This window comes from Pteronotus mesoamericanus, unplaced genomic scaffold, assembly GCF_021234165.1.
Source record: "Pteronotus mesoamericanus isolate MK-2021 breed Mesoamerican mustached bat unplaced genomic scaffold, CSHL_Meso_final contig_164, whole genome shotgun sequence".
Lineage (NCBI taxonomy): Eukaryota > Metazoa > Chordata > Mammalia > Chiroptera > Mormoopidae > Pteronotus > Pteronotus mesoamericanus.
The window spans coordinates 9,933,422-9,952,777 of NW_026555065.1; the positions used below are offsets into that span (position 1 = coordinate 9,933,422).

A 19,356-nucleotide genomic window follows, 5' to 3' on the forward strand; every position below is an offset into this window, starting at 1 on the left:
ACTTTCTGGTGGACATCTGAGCAGATTGATTTGGCCTGTTATTTCTGAATATTACAGAAAGACAAGAAATAGACAATAATATACATGTTTGGCATTTCTGTTTCCATCACAGTTGGAACCAGTGAGCACAACAATGACAATTAAGAAAGGAGAGGAGGGTAGAAGCATAGAGTCAATCTGGGGTTTAAGAAATGAAAATATATTGCAGAAAGCAGGAATCTTCAACCAGCTTATCGAGATCCCAACTAGAGATTTTTATACTTAAAGAAAAGTGGAATATTTATGGGATGAAATTCACCCTAATATGTGTAATTAACTAATCAAGAAAAAGAAATATTTTGAGAAGAAATTCATCCCATTATGGATAATTAATGAATAAAAAGAAAAAGTTTACCCAACTTTAGAAACTTTGTTCAGGGAGAAATAGCCTTGAATAAAGGGCGTGGAAAGCCATTCTTATTCTCTTTAATCCTGTATAACCAATTATTTTCCATGCAAAACGCCAGGTTGATTTCTACCCTGTTGCATAGCCGTGAACACAGTTCTGGTACATTGTGCCTCATCCAGCGATACTCCTGAAATCAGTCTTGAAGACTATTCAGAACCCGGATGGGAGTCAGAGTTGAGCTGTGCCAACATTCCTGCTGAGAATTAGCCCAGTTCTGTGATGTGTGGGGGAGCCCAGTTCCCCGCCTTTGCCTGTGTGGGTTACGTGGATACAGCTGAGAGACTCTGCGGGGAATGCAAAGTTAGGAAACCACATGATAGGAACACTATCACTTTTTTAATGATGAGCTCTATGCAAGAAACTAAAACAAGATCAGATTTTTCTCCCATTCAGTGTGGCTGTGGTGCTTCTATGAAAAACTACTTCTGCTCCATAAGGCTAGAAGACGCAGAATTGTGGACCGACTCTCAGAGTGAGCAGGGGCTCCGGGAGCCCTCCGCATCTGTTTAATGCCAACAAACTGGAGCCTAAGGGACAGGTGAATTGCCTGGCTTGTGCTTTCACTCATCAGATGAAGAAACTGAGGCCCAAGGAGCTGAAGTGGCTTTCCCAACCAGAAGATAGGTTATGGGTTAAGAGCCAAGGCAGAGTTTGTAGTACATAGGTCTTCTGACTTCTATGGGCCAAACTGTAGTCCATAAGCCTGAGCATAGTTGTAATTAGCCAAGTTGTCAGAGATAGGGCAGGAGGTATAATGAGAGTATATTGTGAAATCTTTGCTGATTGGGAAAAAAAGATAATGTCGAACTCAAAATTTGGTCTCTACTCCTTTACCCTCTTTAACCTATATTTACTTACTGTATGTTTCCTAAACTGTGTGTTTATCTGTTTTATCTTACAGATCACCTGTTTGATTAGAATAGGGCTTGGTTTTATTAAGTCTGTCCCTGTTGACTTGACTTTTAACCGCTCAGAAGACTTGAACATCCTTGCAGCCTTACTTATCTCACCAGGCACTTTTACCCTCTAGTCATGTGTTGTATTAAGGGGTGTATGACCAGTGTAGCACATATCCCCAAGGAACCCTACCTATTACTTTTCCATTTAAGGTGTCCCAGTGAATCCCAGGCCTTAGTTTGATGTCCGTATTTCGTTTGTTCTTAGACTTTTTAACCCCATAAGTTTTAATTTGGGGAACCTTCACATGGTATTTATATAGATGATAGTTTTAAGTTGGTTTGCATAGGACCTATCATGTTTTATAAACAGACATAGAGTCAGTTCTCACTTGAACTCACTGTTTTTAAACATTACTCTTTCCTATTAAGAATTAGTTACTTTGGAATTACATCTGCTCTCTTCCCCATCACCCCTTCCCCCTCATGATAATGACAATGAGGCATGCCTCCTGTTTGGGGTCACTTAACCTCACTCCACTGGCAGGGAGAATTCATGAGTAGTAAGATATTCTCCAAAGAGAGCCTGACCTGGAAACTGAGAATGTCATGGGAAGGTACACAATGCCTGATCCCATAATTAATGAAGATTGTTGCACCCTAGCCCAATTTAATGGGTAAGGCCCAGAGCTGTCTGACTGTGGGTCATAACAAAGTGCTACAGAACAGTAATTTCATCTGTTCAGATCTAATATTAAATCAGACCCATATTTTCCTCTAAGTGAACTGCAAAACTGCACTTATTGAGCACCTGCTGAGTTTACATGGGAGTCCTCTTAGCTGTGAGTTCCTTTGTGCTAAGAGACTGTGCCCAACATCGCACCTGGCACACAGCAGGAGAACCAGGAGTATGTGTTGAATGAAGGAGACTGGTGAAATCGGGTTTTTCAGAGTATCCTGTCCTGAGACTACTCCAGATAGAAGTGGATCTCCAGTCACCGTACACATCCAGTTCTTTCTTGAGGCTGGGTGTAACTTGACCTTCTTCCAAAGACGAAAAGGAAAGGCATTCATTATTCATCTGAGATTTACCTTGCAGTGTTTAGCACAAATTTGGTTTCTAAGGAAAAGCTGGCAAAGCATTGACAGGGGGAAAAATATTCTTAAGTATTATTCTCTGGTGACTAGAGACTGAGCAAGATTTTTGTATAATTATTGTAGCCATGTGGGTATATATATATATATCAGCCCATAGAAAGTTCGCCGAAGGTCAGGGGGTAGGGCTAACAGAAATGCAATGCCAGCCTGGCCAGCACCCTCTTCACCAACCCCAAACATTTATTCAGTGTTTATACATTTAACAATGTGTAAAATCCGTGATTTCTTCTGATTTTTTGCTTATTTTTTAAATGTCAATCTGAAGGCAGAACGTAAGTTTTTAACTTGTGACCATCATTTGTGTCTGCAAAAGGTGGTATTTCTACTCACTTTGAAATGAATTTGGAGTTCAGGGATGAGGTGGTGGTGGTATGACATACACATCAGATGCTCAGTATATATAGAAAGGAAGGCAGCAAGGAAAGAATGCTGAGAGGAAGGGAGGGAAGGAGAGGGAGTGAGCTCACTCTCATGCTGTCAATGCAGCCTGCACAGAGTCCGACAGGTTCTGCTTGGAACCAGCTGGGTAACCTACTAACATCCATTAACTTCTAACTCTTGAGATTGCTCACTTTTGAAATGAGATAGTACCTACTTTTTATGGTTTTTGAGAGCCGTAAATGAGTGAATGCATATAAATGTCTGATACAGATTCAGTCAATACATGTTAGTTTCTTAATACAATGAATAATAATGTTCATGACTTCCAGGGATTATCTTCTTTGAGACAGCGCTTGTCTATCTTCCTAGACTTTAAAATGAGTCCCCATCAATTAATATGGTTTCTTCAGGACAGAGAGAGCCATACACACACTAAGATGCCTCAGCACAGGCAGTGGTAGACACAGACTTCTCGGAGATGTGCCACGGTGCCGTTGCTCCAGCTGCCTATAGGTGCCGGCTTCCCCTCTGTCGCTGCGGGTCTCAGGCCGCAGTCATAATTCTCACTCGGCTGACATTCTCTTGTTGGAACAGAGGACCAGGTTCTCCTTTCCTTTGTGTTCACGTTATTTTCTTCCTGAAGGAGAGAGAGCATGCTTGCTTGAGAACAGGGCCTCCGTTAGCCTGTCTTCCTAGGCAGTGTAGCTTGTGGTAGAAGAGAGATGAGCTGGCGAGGCAGGGAGGGGGCAATGTGGCTGGTTGGCTGACGTCTGCCCAGTCATCTTTAGGGTCAGAGGTAGTGTTTCTCAACCCCTTGGTAGATAACAGTGTTCTGTAAACTAAGACTCTAATTTTATCTCAAGGTTAGGTTTCCTTAGCATGAGGGCATATTTTCTAAAATTTTTCGCCATGAGATAGAGTTACAGTAAAAACACAAAGCAATTAAGCCAGCTAATGAGTAGTACTGGAGGCTGGGGGGAAGTCAGAGAAACAGTTTCCCCAGTGATTCCTGACACAGTTGATGCGCACAGACGGTTTGGAGATGCAAGACAAGACCCGCTATGGAAGGTCTAGGTTACCTCCCCTTACCATCACCTCCCTTTCTCTGCACTGAAGGTGGAGAAAGAGGAGCCCCAGCTTCTCACACCTGCAGGTGGTTAACATGTGTAGTCACTTACTGTGTGCCAGGTCTGGTTATAAGGGCCATATATCTTAAGTCACTGAATCCTCAGGACTATTAAATACTGAGGTGGATACTATTTTTAGCTTCATTTACAGAGGAGGAAATCCTGAGGCTCAGAGACGCTAAATAAATTTCCTAAGATGAAACAGTAGTGAGAACAGTAGATAGAATCAGTAAAAATAAGTAAACGTTAAAAAAATTTATTCAGGTTCCAGAGCCTTATCTCTTAACCACAGCTCTATACTGCCGGAGGGATTATTAGTCCTCCTGGAGGATCTCAACAAGGGACTGGAGGAATCAAACGTAAATTAAGCATTTCTCTTCACCAGACTTTCAAAATACTTAATTTTCGATAGGATTCAGGCACAAGTAACATTTCTCATCTCAAGAGCAAGCCGCCCGTCTGAGCTCCACAGTGGCTCAGCACATCCCATAAAGTGGCTTCTGCCTTCCAGGGGAGCAGCACCCAGTTGGAGGTCAGGTCCTCCAGGAGAAGTCCCTGAGGTGTCTTTGGCGTGCAGGTCATTCACTAGGTTTCTCTGCTGAAGGCGAGTGGACACGGGAAGTCAAGCTGCAATACAGGCCCGACGGCCTCAGCTGACCGCATGCGGCCTGGCAGAGCATATGTGGTCTCGCAGTTGTTATGTGGTGCATGGAAAGGGCAGGGCCTTGATACCGCTGCCACCATCAGTGGGTGCATGTGGCACACCCAGGGGATGATGTGCCCTTGGGCAAGAGAGGTCTTTTTAGCTGAGGCAGCCTCGGAAGGAGCTGACAGCACTCCTAGTCACTGAGGCAATGACTTATATCTTGTCCGTCCAAGTTGACCCCAGGAGCTGTTCCCATGTCATCCACTGGGTGGGTTTGCTTTGCAGGATCCATTGCTGCTGCATACCGCCGCTGCCCCGAGCTGGCCCTGGCCATTGGCCATCTCATCTGCATGTTGTGCAAAACCTCTCTTCCATTTCCTTTCAGGTTGGAAAGCTTATCCAAGAAGCAGCTGGAAGAAGCAATTTGAAGCGAGTAACTCTGGAACTTGGAGGGAAAAGTCCCAATATTATTTTTGCAGATGCTGATTGTAAGTCAACCACAAGTCTCACACATGTTCCAGCACACTGTCCTTTGTTGCTCTCTCATGTCTCCACTTTTGACAGGACACTAAGAAAAAGGTCTTTGAAGCTAAGGGACATTCAAGAAGAAGAATATGGACCCTTCCTTCTAAGGGGAAAATAGTTCAATATTGGGGAAGAACACCTCAGTTGGGAACTGAACAGGGTTTGTTTTCTAGGCACTAATAAGCCATTTTAACTGTGTGATGCTGTAGAATAGGGTAGAAGGAGTGAAGGCTTGGTGAGTGCTGTGTAGTGGAAAGACCAATGCTCTGAGCATCTGAACACCTGAAATATAACTTCCCTGCCTAGATTCAAGAAATCTGAAACTTATCAAGTGTGCCTGGTGGATCATTAAAAAAAATCTATTTCACTAACCCTGCCAACATTTTTCCAGACCCACACCCCCTTCTCTGTTTAGTCATTCCAACCCCTTTCTGTTGTTCCCATGACTTTCAGTCAGAATGACCACACACTATGGTCAGTTCTGTATGAATAGAGCTAAATTGGAGGTGATTACGCCTTGGCAGTAGGACTTTAGGGAGGCTGGAAACAGTAACCTAGGAAACCCCATGTCTCCAGGCAGGATACTGTCTAGTTCACTCTGCACAGGTGTGGTCTCTCTGTTTCGAAAAACTTTCCAGGGAATGAAATTCCCACATCTCTTTCAGCCTTCCTTTTTCTTCTTCACATCCTGCCAGGCAGAGCTGCTTCCCTGATTTCACCACTGGAGAGAACAGAAAGCAGATTTCCTGAATTTCAGCCCCAGCTTGGAATTTGCAAAGAGTTCAGCTTCAGCTTTATACTGGTTGTCAAGGGGATCAGAATTCTTATGACTAAATCCTCCTGAGGAGTAGGCACCTAATTGACATGATGTTGATGGATTGAGTCAGTCAGTCATTTAGCAACTAGCACACACCAGACTTATTAATACTATCTTGAAGTATATGAGATGAAAATGAAAATTATCATATGCTATTACACAATTCCATGTAAATATAGAGGAAGTTTTATAGCTTCAAAGATAAGACATTGCTGTTACAGTTTAATTCACCAAAATACTAATTAAACATAACAGCCATGCCCTGGCAGGTGTGGCTTAGTTGGTTAGGCATCGTCCCACAGACCAAAAGCTCAGGAGTTCAATTCTCAGTCAGGGCATGTGGCTGGGTTGCAGGCTCAGTCCCCAGTAGGAGCACGTGCAAGAGGCAACTGATCTACGTTTCTCCCTCACATTGATGTTTCTCTCTTCCTCTCTTTCTCCTTCCTTCCCCTCTCTCTCTGAATCAATAAGGAAGGAAGGGAGGGAGGAAGGGAGGGAGGGAGGGAAGGAGGAAGGGAGGAAGGAAGGAAAGGAGGGAAAGAAAAATAGGAAGGAAGGAAGGAAAGAAGGAAGGAAGGAAGGAAGGAAGGAAGGAAGGAAGGAAGGAAGGAAGGAAGGAAGGAAGGAAATAACAGCCACAAGGCCCTATAGATTAGGGGTTGCACATTGGCAATCATGGACCAAATGCTGAGTATAACAACATTTATATGTCTAAATATTACACAGTGCTTAAAAAAACAGTACATTAAAAATATTGGTCTCTGTCTTTTCCTAAAATCAGAAATCTAGCACCATGGGCCTGCACAGCAACAGCCAAATGTAGTGGTTTTCCTTCTGAGCCTCCTTCACACTATTTTACTACCTGGAGGATTCACAGCATTATGTTATCTGCCCAGCCCCTCTGAATATTGGGATTTCAGACTCCTGTTGTAGATGAGGTGCTCCAATCCTTTTTTTAAACAGGAGAAATAGACTCAAAGAAGTGAAGATGTCCAAGTTAACATAGAAAGTCACATCAGGGTCTCATTAGAACCAGCACTAAGTTGCATCCTCAGTCCTGTCATTCACTGTTGTGGGCGTGGTCAGCACGACATTATGCCCGGGGCTTTGGAGAGGGCAGAGAAGTGGCTGTATAGACAGGCCCCTCTTCTGGTGCAGCAGACTGAGAACATGACTGTTTCCTCTTGTAGTGGACTACGCCGTGGAGCAGGCTCACCAGGGTGTGTTCTTCAACCAAGGCCAGTGCTGCACTGCGGGGTCTCGCATCTTTGTGGAGGAGTCCATCTATGAGGAGTTTGTGAGAAGAAGCGTGGAGCGGGCCAAGAGACGCATAGTGGGGAGTCCTTTTGACCCCACCACTGAGCAGGGACCCCAGGTAGAGAAATCATAAACATTCCCTTTCTTAATCCCTAGTGAGCACAGAAACTGGACACTCAGTGGGACCCAGCAAAGCACCATCTTTCCATTTCCTGCTGCCTCCTTACTCCTCTACCTCATCTTCATGGCTGGAAGTGTAGCCAGTGAGGCATTGCTTACATCTTGTGATTCTCTTTCCAAGTCTAAATTTTATTTCTGAGAAACCAAAGGATTAAGGTTACTTTGAGGATACTCTGAATTTTGGGGGTAATTTGGAGTCTCTCAGCCCAAAACAAAGTTCCAGCCATGACAAGGTGGATCTTGACGTTAGCACTCAGTCGCAGCCCCACCCACTCACTAGGCTTCAAACATCCTTGCAGATGCCACAGTCAGGGAGGCTGGGCATTTCTCATCCGCAGAAGCCAGTTATCCCTTTTTTCCGGCAGCAGAGGATTCTCTCCACCGCCCTGGACCACCTGGGAGATCATTTGTGAACGCGTAGGCCATGAAAGGCTTTCTACTTTCCCTTTGCCATATGATTGCCTTTTACTTGGTGCTTCATGCACGGTAGTGGGATGGGGAGGCCGTGAAATGCCCCACAGCCTGTACTGTTCAGCGCTGCAGGTTCTCCTCAATCATCAAGGCATATTTCCAGATGGCATTCTGGTTTTAAACTGTAGATAGAATCTGAGAATCTGAGAATGTTTAAAGGAATACATGGACCAGATCTCATCTGGATCCCTAGAGCCTGGATTTTTGTAATAAGAAACAATACTTCCTAAGTTTGGGGCCATTTGAGAGAAGATTGACATTCTTGCTGAGCATTTCACACTCAGGTGAATGTAAATTTTTATATTATTTACCATAAATAATGAGTGACAAAGCTATAACTTTTGGGAAGAAGGCTGACCTTATTTTTATGGAGTAGGAAGGTAGCCCTCACTTTTTAAATTTAACCCTTTCCTCTAATGGTATAATATTTCCATTTAAAATATACCTCAGTAGGATTTGATGTGTAGTACCATGTAAAGAGGTTGTGTTTTAGCTCATCTATTGTTTTCATCCTTTTAGTATCGGTACTTCTTAAACTCTTCATTTGCCTGTTGAGGTCAGTTTTTCCCCACACAATGAATAATCAGTTCACCAGTATCTCCATCATTTAGAAACGCTTATAACTTAAACTGTTTTTTCCTCATTCAGAGGTATCATAACAACCTTTCACTTATTGGAATTCGTGATATATTGGTTTGAACCATATAGAATTGCCATTTTTCATGGATCAAAAAATGTTTAAGTGACAGTATTCCATATGATTTGACTAGGTATGATGAAGCTTTGAAAAAAATCGTAAATGATTCTTGAGAACATGCTTATTTGGTTTTTCATAGAAGGTTTAATGCAGAGTCATTGGATAATTTTTTCTGTAGATTGATAAGAAACAGTACAACAAGATCCTGGAACTCATCCAGAGTGGTGTGGCCGAGGGTGCCAAGCTGGAATGTGGCGGCAAAGGGCTGGGCCGGAAAGGGTTTTTCATCGAACCCACAGTGTTCTCCAACGTCACCGATGACATGCGCATTGCCAAGGAGGAGGTATCAAACACAGGATGCTTACAAAAGCCACATTTTCTCGGGGTGGTTTTCAGAGCATTTCTAGTAAATAATAATTAGAGTTAAAATGACTTTTTATTTTGTATTCATTGTACTATAGCAATAAACATGGCTATGAAAATCTGTTTCAAGAAAAAAGTTAAAAAGGAAGGGAAGCTAAGTGACATGCTGTATGATTGCAGTTGTTACTGGCCAACAGAACAGTCGGAATAGGTGGGTCACCAGGCTGTTAACCAGGACAGGAAAAGCATGCTGGCACCTTCATATTCATGCAGGAGAGGGTGGTGCCATCAAGCCGGCAGCAGAAGCCGCCTTTCCCTCCACACAACACCCCCCCCCCGCCCCCGCCCCCCCGCCTGTCCTGCCTGGGGCTCAGGGATGCAGCTGTAGGGCACACAGTGCAATCGTGATGCTGGCGGGGAGGGGGGGGGCAGGGCGTGGTGGAGGGGCAGGGGAGGTGTCGGGCCATTGTGGGGGGGTCATTAAACAGACTCTAAGGATAGACTCCCATATGATCTTATTCTGGGAAAGTTTGGGATATTTGACAGTTTTGTGCTGCTAAACTTAAACATATTTACATAACAAAGACAGAGAACACTTGCTTTGAAATGTGGAAAGCAGGTGAAGGAATGGCAAAGCAATCATGCTGGGTCAAACTATTTTGTTGCAGATCTTTGGCCCCGTTCAGGAAATTCTGAGGTTTAAGACTATGGATGAAGTTATCGAAAGAGCCAATAACTCCGACTTTGGACTCGTGGCCGCTGTCTTTACCAATGACATCAACAAGGCCCTCACGGTGTCTTCTGCAATGCAGGCTGGGACTGTTTGGTAAGATCAGTCTGTGTCATCGTTCTGGTCATAACACATTCCACTGGTGGTGCAGGCGCCTTGTAGTTCCCCAGAGCCCGGGTGAAATACATACATGTCCTCTGGAAGGATGGGGAAGACTGAAAGCACCCTGAGGGGTGATGCAGTCTTTACTGGCTAGATCAGTAAATCAAAGTAAATCTTAAATTGTAAAATTTTCATCTGGAGAAAAGGAAATAAAACTAAAATTTACGGAGGAGGTATCCTGCCTGTGGGATTATTTCCGTGCAAGCAGAATTCACACTAACAGTAGTACTGTTTTCATCTTTCAGGATCAATTGTTACAATGCCTTAAATGCCCAGAGTCCCTTTGGGGGATTCAAGATGTCTGGAAATGGAAGAGAAATGTAAGTGTCCAAAGTTGCTGGTGGAACAGGAATTGTAAATAGTAGCACAAAGGAGTACTTTCATTCTCTTACTCATTCATTCATTAAACAAACATTTGGTTGAACATATAGCATTGTGAGCCAAGCACTGTGCTGCATGTTACAAAGATGAACAACAAACACAATACTCTTACCTTAGGTGGTAATGGATAAAATTAATGTACCAGTAATTCCATATAATAAGGGCTGTTAGAGAAGCATGTCAAATGTCTTGTAAGTACAGAGGAAAAACCAATTAATTTTGCCTGATGGGGTCAGAGAAGACTTCACAGAGAAAATAACATATCAGTTTTTTAGGAGCAGGTATTCCAGGCAGAGAAAATAGCAAGAACAAGGGTGTGAAGGAACAACAAATATAGAATAGTTGGGAACAAAAGAGAATTTGGTGTGTTTAAAATACAGGTTACTAACTGCTAGCCCTGGGACAAAGCTGGCATGCAGGAATGTTTTGTTTTGCTTCACATCTAAAAATCTTTACCTGCCATTCAAAAATGAGGAGTCTCTAAATAAAATCCAGATTCCTTGCTTATTTTCATCCCCCTATAGCAGAACTGCTGCAGCTGTGAGCTCTGCAGTTCATCCTCTCCCCACCCTTCCTGTTGGTTTTGGGACCTGAGTATTGGTTGTCATTCATTTATACAAGCCTGATTCACTCACTTAGGTCACCTGCTCAGTGCCTGTAGGTTCTTTGAGTCTGGGAATGCAGAGTTAGACCATAAGATGAATAAAGGGTTTATATCCAATCTCAAAAAGCTTTAAGGGGCATTCTGTGAGAGCTGAGGAGATCCCAGAGTTTTTAAGACCAAGATTTCTGGCACACAGGGGATGTTTTGGCAGAGATTATAGGAAGAAGACCCACTAGAAGGAATTCACAATAACAATAATGATACCATTAATTAAATGCCTGATCTGTGTTTGACTTTATGCTAACTTCTCCCCTAACATTGACTGATTTGATTTCCACAATGATACTATAGAGGAAATACTTATTTTTATATTACATATAATTCAGAGGAGGAACTAAGGGTTAAAAGGCTTACGTAGTTTCCCCAAGTCATACAGCCTGTAAATGACAGATCTGAGGGTTGAACCTGAGTTTCAGTGGCTCCAAATGCACTTAGTTCCCATAATCCCCAGCCAAGGAAGCATGAGGGCCAGGCATAAGGATCCTACATGGACAGGATCAGGCAGGGTCCTACGATGCTAAGGATGTAAAAAATGGGACAGCAGCACAGGAGATCTAGCCTCAAGAGGGACTTTATTTGTAGGCTTCATGTATAAAGGGATATTTTGAGTAGCACTCGAAGTATTAATAACAGCCAGGGTCTTCCTGAGCTCACACCCACCCACCCAGTCCAAAAAAATTTGTTTTCTTTATTTTGAAAGGAGCTGGATCCATGTCTTCCAAATCCTTTGACTCACAAGAGGAAACACATTCCATGCTCTTTCCTTCTGCCTTTACTGAATGCATCCTTTTTTTTTTTTTTTGAGCAAATACTTAGTTTAAAATCAATCTACTAACAAGTATTGTAACAGCATATACTGTGGGGAAAGCGTGATGCTTGGTCTGTGGAGGAAAGTACAGCTCAGTTTGGTACTTAACATGCTGTTGGGTAAATGAAATATACAACATTGAAAGAATCAGGAGAATTCCAGGAAAGACTGCTAAGTGATAGAGAAATTTGACAATGGGAGAGATCATTGTGAGCTGGAGAAATCCAGGAAACCTTAGGACATGATCTCATGTAGGGATTGGAATTGGCCTTTTAAGGAGAGGGACATTTAGGTAGATGGAGAGAGGGAAATATTTTTTCAGGGTTGGTGGGCAGGGCAAGGTGGCAGTGTGGGAGGAGTGAGTAAAGGCATTGTGGGAGAAATAAGTGTGGTTTTTGGGAGAAAGTGCAGTGAACCCATAAGACTAATACAGAGGGTTTACATGCTTGAGGTACTTTAGCTGGTCATTTCTAGCCCCTAGCCATTAAACCATAAAGTAAGAGTAGCTTTGAGGTGAAGAGCAGAATTTCTAGAATCATACTGCTCAGATGTGTATCCTGGCTGTAACCTTAATACCTGCACAGCTTTGGGCAAATTACTTACTAAGCCTCGGTTTCCTTATTTATAAAATGGGAGTAGTTACAGTACCTACCACAAAGGGCTGTGTGAGAGTTAAATGTTAGCATTAAGTATGCAAACATCCCACAGAGTGTCTGGCAAAACTTCAGGAAATGTTAGCTGCAATCATCATTATTGATCAAGCACTGTAGATGAGTGTTATGTAGGTGATCCTGGTTTTTCTTAATAAACATATGACTTTGGAAGTATGGCAGAATTTGTCCTAAATTCCAGCTAGTATCACCAACTTCTGTTCCATCTCTGGTAATACCAGGGAGAAACTGCTCTTCGCTTGAACCTCTGCTTCTGGCCTTCAGTACCTCTCACTTGCTTTACAGCCAGAACCAATCTGGATCCTATTTGCTCAGTTATTGGTGTTCCTCAGCTTTTATAAAGTCTTCATACACTCCGCATACCTCTTCTTACCTGGCACATGGCCTTACTTCCTGCTTCTACTTGTCAAGCCGCATTCAGCTTGTCATTTTGTTTCCTGCCACTGTGTTTGTGCTCCCCTGGTCTCTGGGTTGAAGCAATGACTGGTTCTAGGACTGCTGCTCATGTCGACTTCTGTTACCAATCACTTACAGGTTGAATTGTGCACATAAAATATACTCGTAATAAATAAGTGCTGGTTGATGGCTCCTAATCCCAGGCTTGCCCCAGACCCTCTTCGTGGTCAAGCCTCCTGCCAGGATCCAGGCTGTGACATTGTCTAGGTCTAGTCTGTTCCTATCAGAAAAATTCCCCTTGCATAGGAAGATGGTCCAGGAGACAGTTTGGCTGTGTCAAAACCACCCAGAATGGTGGCCCAAGATACTGAAGAACAGCCTCTTGACTTGCATGGGCTGCCGTGATTTGGCCTTCTCAGTGCAGTTAAAGACTAATTAGGAAACAGTGCACTTTGATGAGACTCACTTCATCTTGTCTAAGTTACATGCTTCTTTGTCCTCACTTGCCCCCAAATGTTTTCTCTCCCTTAACTAACCTGGAGTGGCAGAAGACGCTTCATACAAAGAACTTGTCTTGTCCTGGGCCCCTGCTCTTCCTTCTCATTTAATACAGTCCTAGAAACTCCCCTTAACCCAGCATGGAGAAAGAATTGTTTATCTCATGGCCTGCAGCTTCTGTGAAGCTTTGGTCCCTGACATCTCCTTGCCCACCTCTAAGGGGAACAGGGACAGGAAGCAGCACTTTCTGGAAACAAGCTGAGCAGAGGGCTGGGGAGCCTCTGAGTCCTCCCCACCTGAGAGAGCTGTGGAGAGGGCCGCCCTCTACAGGTTACCTGACGGGCTGGTCTCTGACCACTGGGGTCAGAGACTTGGGCTGCGTTTCTCTCAGTTCTGCCTGTTCAGCTAATTCCATCCGTTTCACTTGTCCCCTCCTTTTCCTTCCTCACTTAGGCTCCCCTGAGGCAAGGGGTCATAGAACCCATGTTATAAAATATGTGTCACAATCAAGGGAATAGAAAGCTGTGAACCTCAGTGTTTAAAAATGAAAGACACAAGCTTTGAAGATGAAAAGCATTATTAGGATACTCTTAAGTAAGGGCTTCTCAGGTTCATGGGTGTGTGCACATATGTATTGTACATGTACACTCATGCCTAGTATGCATTGCACAGAAAGTCACCTGCAGTCTAGGGGAAGGGGTTTGCTAAGCATGCCTATCCTGGGACCCACTCTCAGAGATTCTGATTTAGCAGATCTGGGCTAGGGCCCAGGATCTGCATTTTTTAACAAGTCTCTGGAATCATTCTGATGCAGGTGGTCTGGGGACCCTGCTCTGAGAAATGCTGCTGTGAGCCAAAGAAAAAGGCAGGGAAATATGCACCCTAAGCAGAAACCCCTATTTGTTTAATAAGGGAGTGTGACTGACTTCCTTAAGTGGCTGGCTGAGAGACTACGATCTAACGTCTTACCTTACCTGTAGGTAAGCCGGATTTGGTTCATCTTAGGGAATAGAACTTAGTCTGGCTGAGAAACAGGAATGTGGGCTGCTCAGGACGCCTGTGTCCAGCTATGAAGGAGACCACACAAAGACATTGGGACTATATCTTAATAATGCTATTAAGGTGGTGGTGGACTTCTTTGACTGTGGAACTGGACATACTAGAGAATTTAATTGGATTAAATAGAATTTAAGTAGATTTGAGAGAAAGACCCTGAAATGAGATGGCAAAACGGCCGAAACCTGGACTTCAGGCCTCCAGGCAACTAACACCTGTATCTCAGTCTCTTGGGTTCCACCGGGACCCACTGAAACTGACTCTTCGGTGGGGCGTTCCAGAATCTACAACTGAAGCGAGCTCCATGGGTGATACTTATGTACAGTGAAGTTCAGGAATACTGCCTGAGAGGTGGGGGGCGGCGGGGCAAGAGGATGAGGGTGACTTTGCTGGAGTCAGAGAGCCAATGAAAGGCAGAGCCGAGGTGGCACTCCTGTCTGCCGACCCCCCACTCCCGTGTTCTTTCTGCTCTGTGTCCATTGCCCTGGGACCTCTCGCTGGCTTTCTTTGATGCCCTCTGACCTTGGACAGTGTTTCTGTGGCGCATTTGAGTCCACTCCTGTCTCAGAGCAGGCTGTGTGTGGACCGGGGCGGCAGATGGCTGCCTGGGACCCCAACTGGGAGCACCTCCAGTCTAGGAGGATTCCCGTTGCTTTGCACCGCCAAAGATGACAGGATCCAGCAGTCACACTTAGAAGAAACCATTCCCGCTTTCTGTGGACTTCCTGTCTACTTTCTGTAGACTTCTGACCCTGTAGACTCCTTACATTTCTCACAACCTAGTCAGAGACCTGAGCAGGAGGAAAGTGGTTCAGGGTCTGCCCCAAGTGCGTGCACAAGCCAGGAAATAAGAAGGGAGTAACCTCGCTTCAAACAGGAGGTGGATGATATCCGTGATGAAGAGACACATTCAGAATTGCCCAGGGGCAGGAAAAACTGCAGAGAGAGCCAGAGCTGAGCCTGTAACAGAGACTCAAAGCCTGGATAGAGCTAATGAGGAAACCATATACCAAGTGAGGTAATCCCAAATTCATTCTTCTCGTTCCTGTAAACAAAGTGGCCAATGCAAATAAAAGAACAGCACACTTGTCCCAGTCGCTCCTCGGTTACCCTCTGATGGCCTGGGGGCAGTGGGCATGTCAATTCAGGTGCCCTTGGTGCTCAGAGGACCTGCTGGCAAAGGACTGGAGCCTTGTGCAGGGGCAGGGGACTCCTGGAAGGAGGCAGAAGGAATCCTTTACAGCGGGCCTCCCCTGCAAAGTCCAGTGCCAGTTACTTCATATCCTTTATACAGGACTGTTTTTAAAGACAGCCTTTCTTAATCCTTTCTTATTCAAAAAATAACTCTTAAGTCTTCTTTTACTATTTTTTCCTAACAGAGATGGTATGTCTGCAGGGTAGAACTAAGGAAGTAGGAATGGGAAGAAGCCTCTCTTCCTCCCTCCCTCGCACAGCTATCAAGTGCCCTCTTTGAGCCTCACGCTGCAGGCTGTGCACTAGGTTTGGTGGAGGGCAGGAAGCTCGGGCAGTGGGACGCAAGTCCGTGGGGGAGACAGGGTGGTCAAGCAGCCCCCGGCGTTCCAGGCTGCGGTGGAGGCGGGCACATGGTACTCTGCAAGCAGAGGAGAAAGGGGAGCTGCTTCAGGAAAAGCCTCACGGAAGTGTGACTATACGAAGACTAGAAGGGGAAATAAATATGAGTATTTTAAAGAAAAAATAGAACATGCTTGATTTTACAGTGAAGTACAGAAAAGGAAAAAGAAAACCAATTTAAAACAAGGTAAAAATGAAAGGGTCTAGAGAAGAAAAGTGGAGAAAAATAGCACCGTATCCACAAGGCTTTAGTGCTTTCCAACACCCTCAAAACAGTGGTTGGGAAATGCCTCTGAGAGTGTCCAGAGGGCTGGGAAGGGCAGCCTCAGTCTCCTGGAGCCACCTAGACAGGTGACCCGGCTCCCAGCCCCTCCCTCTCAGCCCAGCCACCTGCAAGCTCCTCAGAGACTGGGACCAGTTATTTAGCTTCTCCTTTGCCCAACCCAGAACACTGCTGCCCCCTAGTAATCGCTCAATTATGTTTGTTTATCAAATGAATGACAATCCTTGATCTATAACCAAGATCCCAGAGGCCTCTGTGAACCAGGAAGGAAAGTGGCCAAAGGAGAGTCCGGGATGGGGGATGGTAAGGACAGCTTACTACCACTTCCCAATTCTTTTTTCGTCAGTCATTTTGATTACTGTGAGGGCTTTGGACACTGTTTATTCGGAATCATGTTTTTAAGGCATTTCAAGTGATTTATGCTCTTCCGAGGTAGGCCTTTCAGGGTTCATTTTCATTGATTAAATCTAAGGACCAGTGAGCAGGAATTTCAAATCCCAAACCCAGAGGCTCTTAGCCTGGGAGTTGCATGGCGTTCTCTCTGAGTGGACCAGCTCTCTGGCAGAGCGGCCGAGCACAGGCGCGTCCCGGGTGTCCAGTGGCGGGAACGGGTTTGTGAAGAGGAAAGCACACTGCGGTCCGGAGGAGCTGGTGCATTTGGGGTGGAAACACAGCCCAGTGTTCGAGACCGGGGTCTGCTGCTCACTGTGGTGCCCACCCCGGGGCACAGCCAGGGTCTCTGGGTGACTGCTGGCCTCCGAGAACCTTCAGACCTGTTTCTTGGAGTAGCTGGGAACTGTGGCCTTTCTGTGCAATATGGTGAAGACAAAATCATCCTTTACGTTTAAGAAACAATGACTGCTCATAAGATGCTCATAAGATAACAGCTTTTCCGATGAAGGCTGGGCTTCCATTAGGAATTTTTACATGAAGCCCCAAGACCTGCACCTTCGCAGGGCTGTTCCCATCGCTCAGGTTGGACTGCTGGGGCCTCAGGTGTCTGACACTGCCCGTTTCTGCTTTTCAGGGGAGAATTCGGTTTGCGAGAGTACTCCGAAGTTAAGACTGTGACAGTAAAGATCCCCCAGAAGAATTCCTAAGAAGGCCAAGAAGGAAGGTGAAGGCCCGCCTGCACGACCCTCCCTCTCTGCTTTCCCTGTGGGGCCCAGCTCTCAGGAATTCAAAGCTGATACTCGGTCTTTATTTAAAGATTTGAATGCTGACACGTAGGCCAGGCTGGTCACTGCATAGCTACAGCAAACCAGGGGGCACAGCTTCTTGGCACTCTGTAAGGGATCACCTTAACGATACCAAATATTGGGATGAAGGTAAGGGGTAACTGCCCGCACGCCCAGTGCTCTTTCTGAAGTGGCGCTGAATAAGGGAGCTCTACTACATGATGCCTTTTGTCACAGAAAACTTTCCTCTAAGGAAAGGTAGCCTTTCCATTATCTTCATTTTCCCCTTCCAGGCTTTTCCTGCTCATCTCCTGCCCCCCCCCCCCCCAAGGAGACCTCAGCTGAGCTCATTTGGGGCAGATGTTTGGGCCGGGAACAATTTTCCAAGGTTTTGCAGCCAAATTACCGTTTCATGTTATCCATTTCTTCAAAGCAAAACATGAAATGGTTTTACTTAGAGCCAGGCCAGACTGAAAGTGCCAGAAGCTGGTACCCTGCAGATATACTAGGAAGTAACTAAGAGCTTGGGATATTCCAGACCCAATATGGTTTTCTGATATCCATAAATAACATGAGTGAAAGGTCAGGAACATAGAGCTACAGAGATCATGTGTAGTTCACAGCTTCTGAGTTTGCTGCATGTTTTGGGGGGCGGGGTATGCATGCATGCACATGCATTTAATTCCTTCCTGGTTATTCTAGAATAAGGCAGGGAGTGGGTTGTTTTCATAGATTAGTAAGATCTTTTCCAAAGCTTATCTTTAAAATCAACCAGAAAACAATCTGAGTAAGCTTGAGAATTTGGGAAAAGGTAATGCTGGGTGCCTGGCAGAAATCATTTTGTCTCCAGTACTGTTAGAGAATTTTTAACTAAGTGAATTATCTCTGCAGTTGGATCTACAGCTTCTGCCCTCACCAGCCCCCACTGCACCAACAGCTGCTACTCCCAGTGCTGTGGGTGTTACTTTGGCCTATCACACCTTAAAAAGCCCTAATTCCACTGGCAGTAACCTTGGAAAATCTGGCCAAGCCTGGAGGTTTTCATTCCCATTTGCACAGTTCCAGTGTGCCGCAATTGCCGTGCAGCGCCGGAGCTGCTCCCCACACGCAGTGGCCCCTCGGCGCACCCGTCTTGCCTCTGGCCTCCTGCGGGGGAGGCGAGAAGCAGGCTGCTTGGCTCCCTTCCCTCCCAGCCACGCACTCCTCTTCTTTCCAGTGAACACACCGGTGTGATGCGAGCAGTGTCAGCTTGCTTTCCTTCCTCCCTCTGTCCAGCTGCCGAATCCAATCTGGTTTCTAACCAAAATGAAGATCATTTATTTAAAAGTACCAAACATAACCTAGAGTGTATGGAATATGGGCAACACGTATATAGCCTTCTGTATTTAACTCTTCTCTGCCTTCTAACCATACCGGTTTTCTGTTTCTAACCTTTGTTCACGACATTTTAAAGGAATCTCCACTTGATGTTATTTACAGACGACAGTGCATTCAGTGGCCCGATGCCTTGAGAGATGCCACATTTCTGAATTTTTCCATGTGAATGTCATGCTCTCCCCTTATAATGTGCGTCCAAGTGAACATACCCATTAACGAGCTAGTTACCTTTGAACTGCAATATAGAATGTGAAAATGAAGATTTATTTCTTTTAATTTACTTAAAAAGAAACCTCTGTGCTAGCAATAAAGCATTTATATTGTGTACTCCTCGGGACTATTTGGCTATGTTTCTAAGTCTTTGCATCATACCAAGTACATTTGCGTCCCTCTCTCAGTGCTGGGTATTGCAGCTGCATTGCTCTCTCCGGTGACTGAGCACAAGCCTGGGGGTATCTGGGGGTGGTATCCTTACAGAGCACAGTAAGGTAGACAAGACCCTTATTTCCTGACACTATTTAAAAACTGTGTATGCATACAGTTTTATAACCATCAGTATAACACATGAAATGACCATTTCCATTCAAAATAAC

General features: G+C 44.9%; 1 protein-coding gene across 2 annotated transcripts in view; it reads left to right on the forward strand.

The window, feature by feature from the left end:
• ALDH1A2 (aldehyde dehydrogenase 1 family member A2) overlaps positions 1 to 19,090 on the forward strand; it is a 95,105-nt gene extending 76,015 nt beyond the window's left edge. For both annotated transcript variants that reach the window (XM_054565362.1, XM_054565363.1), the window contains 6 exons: positions 5,042 to 5,144; positions 7,189 to 7,373; positions 8,782 to 8,946; positions 9,635 to 9,792; positions 10,104 to 10,178; positions 17,236 to 19,090. In XM_054565362.1, the coding sequence (XP_054421337.1) occupies positions 5,042 to 5,144; positions 7,189 to 7,373; positions 8,782 to 8,946; positions 9,635 to 9,792; positions 10,104 to 10,178; positions 17,236 to 17,308 (759 nt within the window). In that variant the 3' untranslated portion in view covers positions 17,309 to 19,090. The remainder of the gene's footprint in view (positions 1 to 5,041; positions 5,145 to 7,188; positions 7,374 to 8,781; positions 8,947 to 9,634; positions 9,793 to 10,103; positions 10,179 to 17,235) is intronic.
• Positions 19,091 to 19,356: the final 266 nt, after the last annotated feature.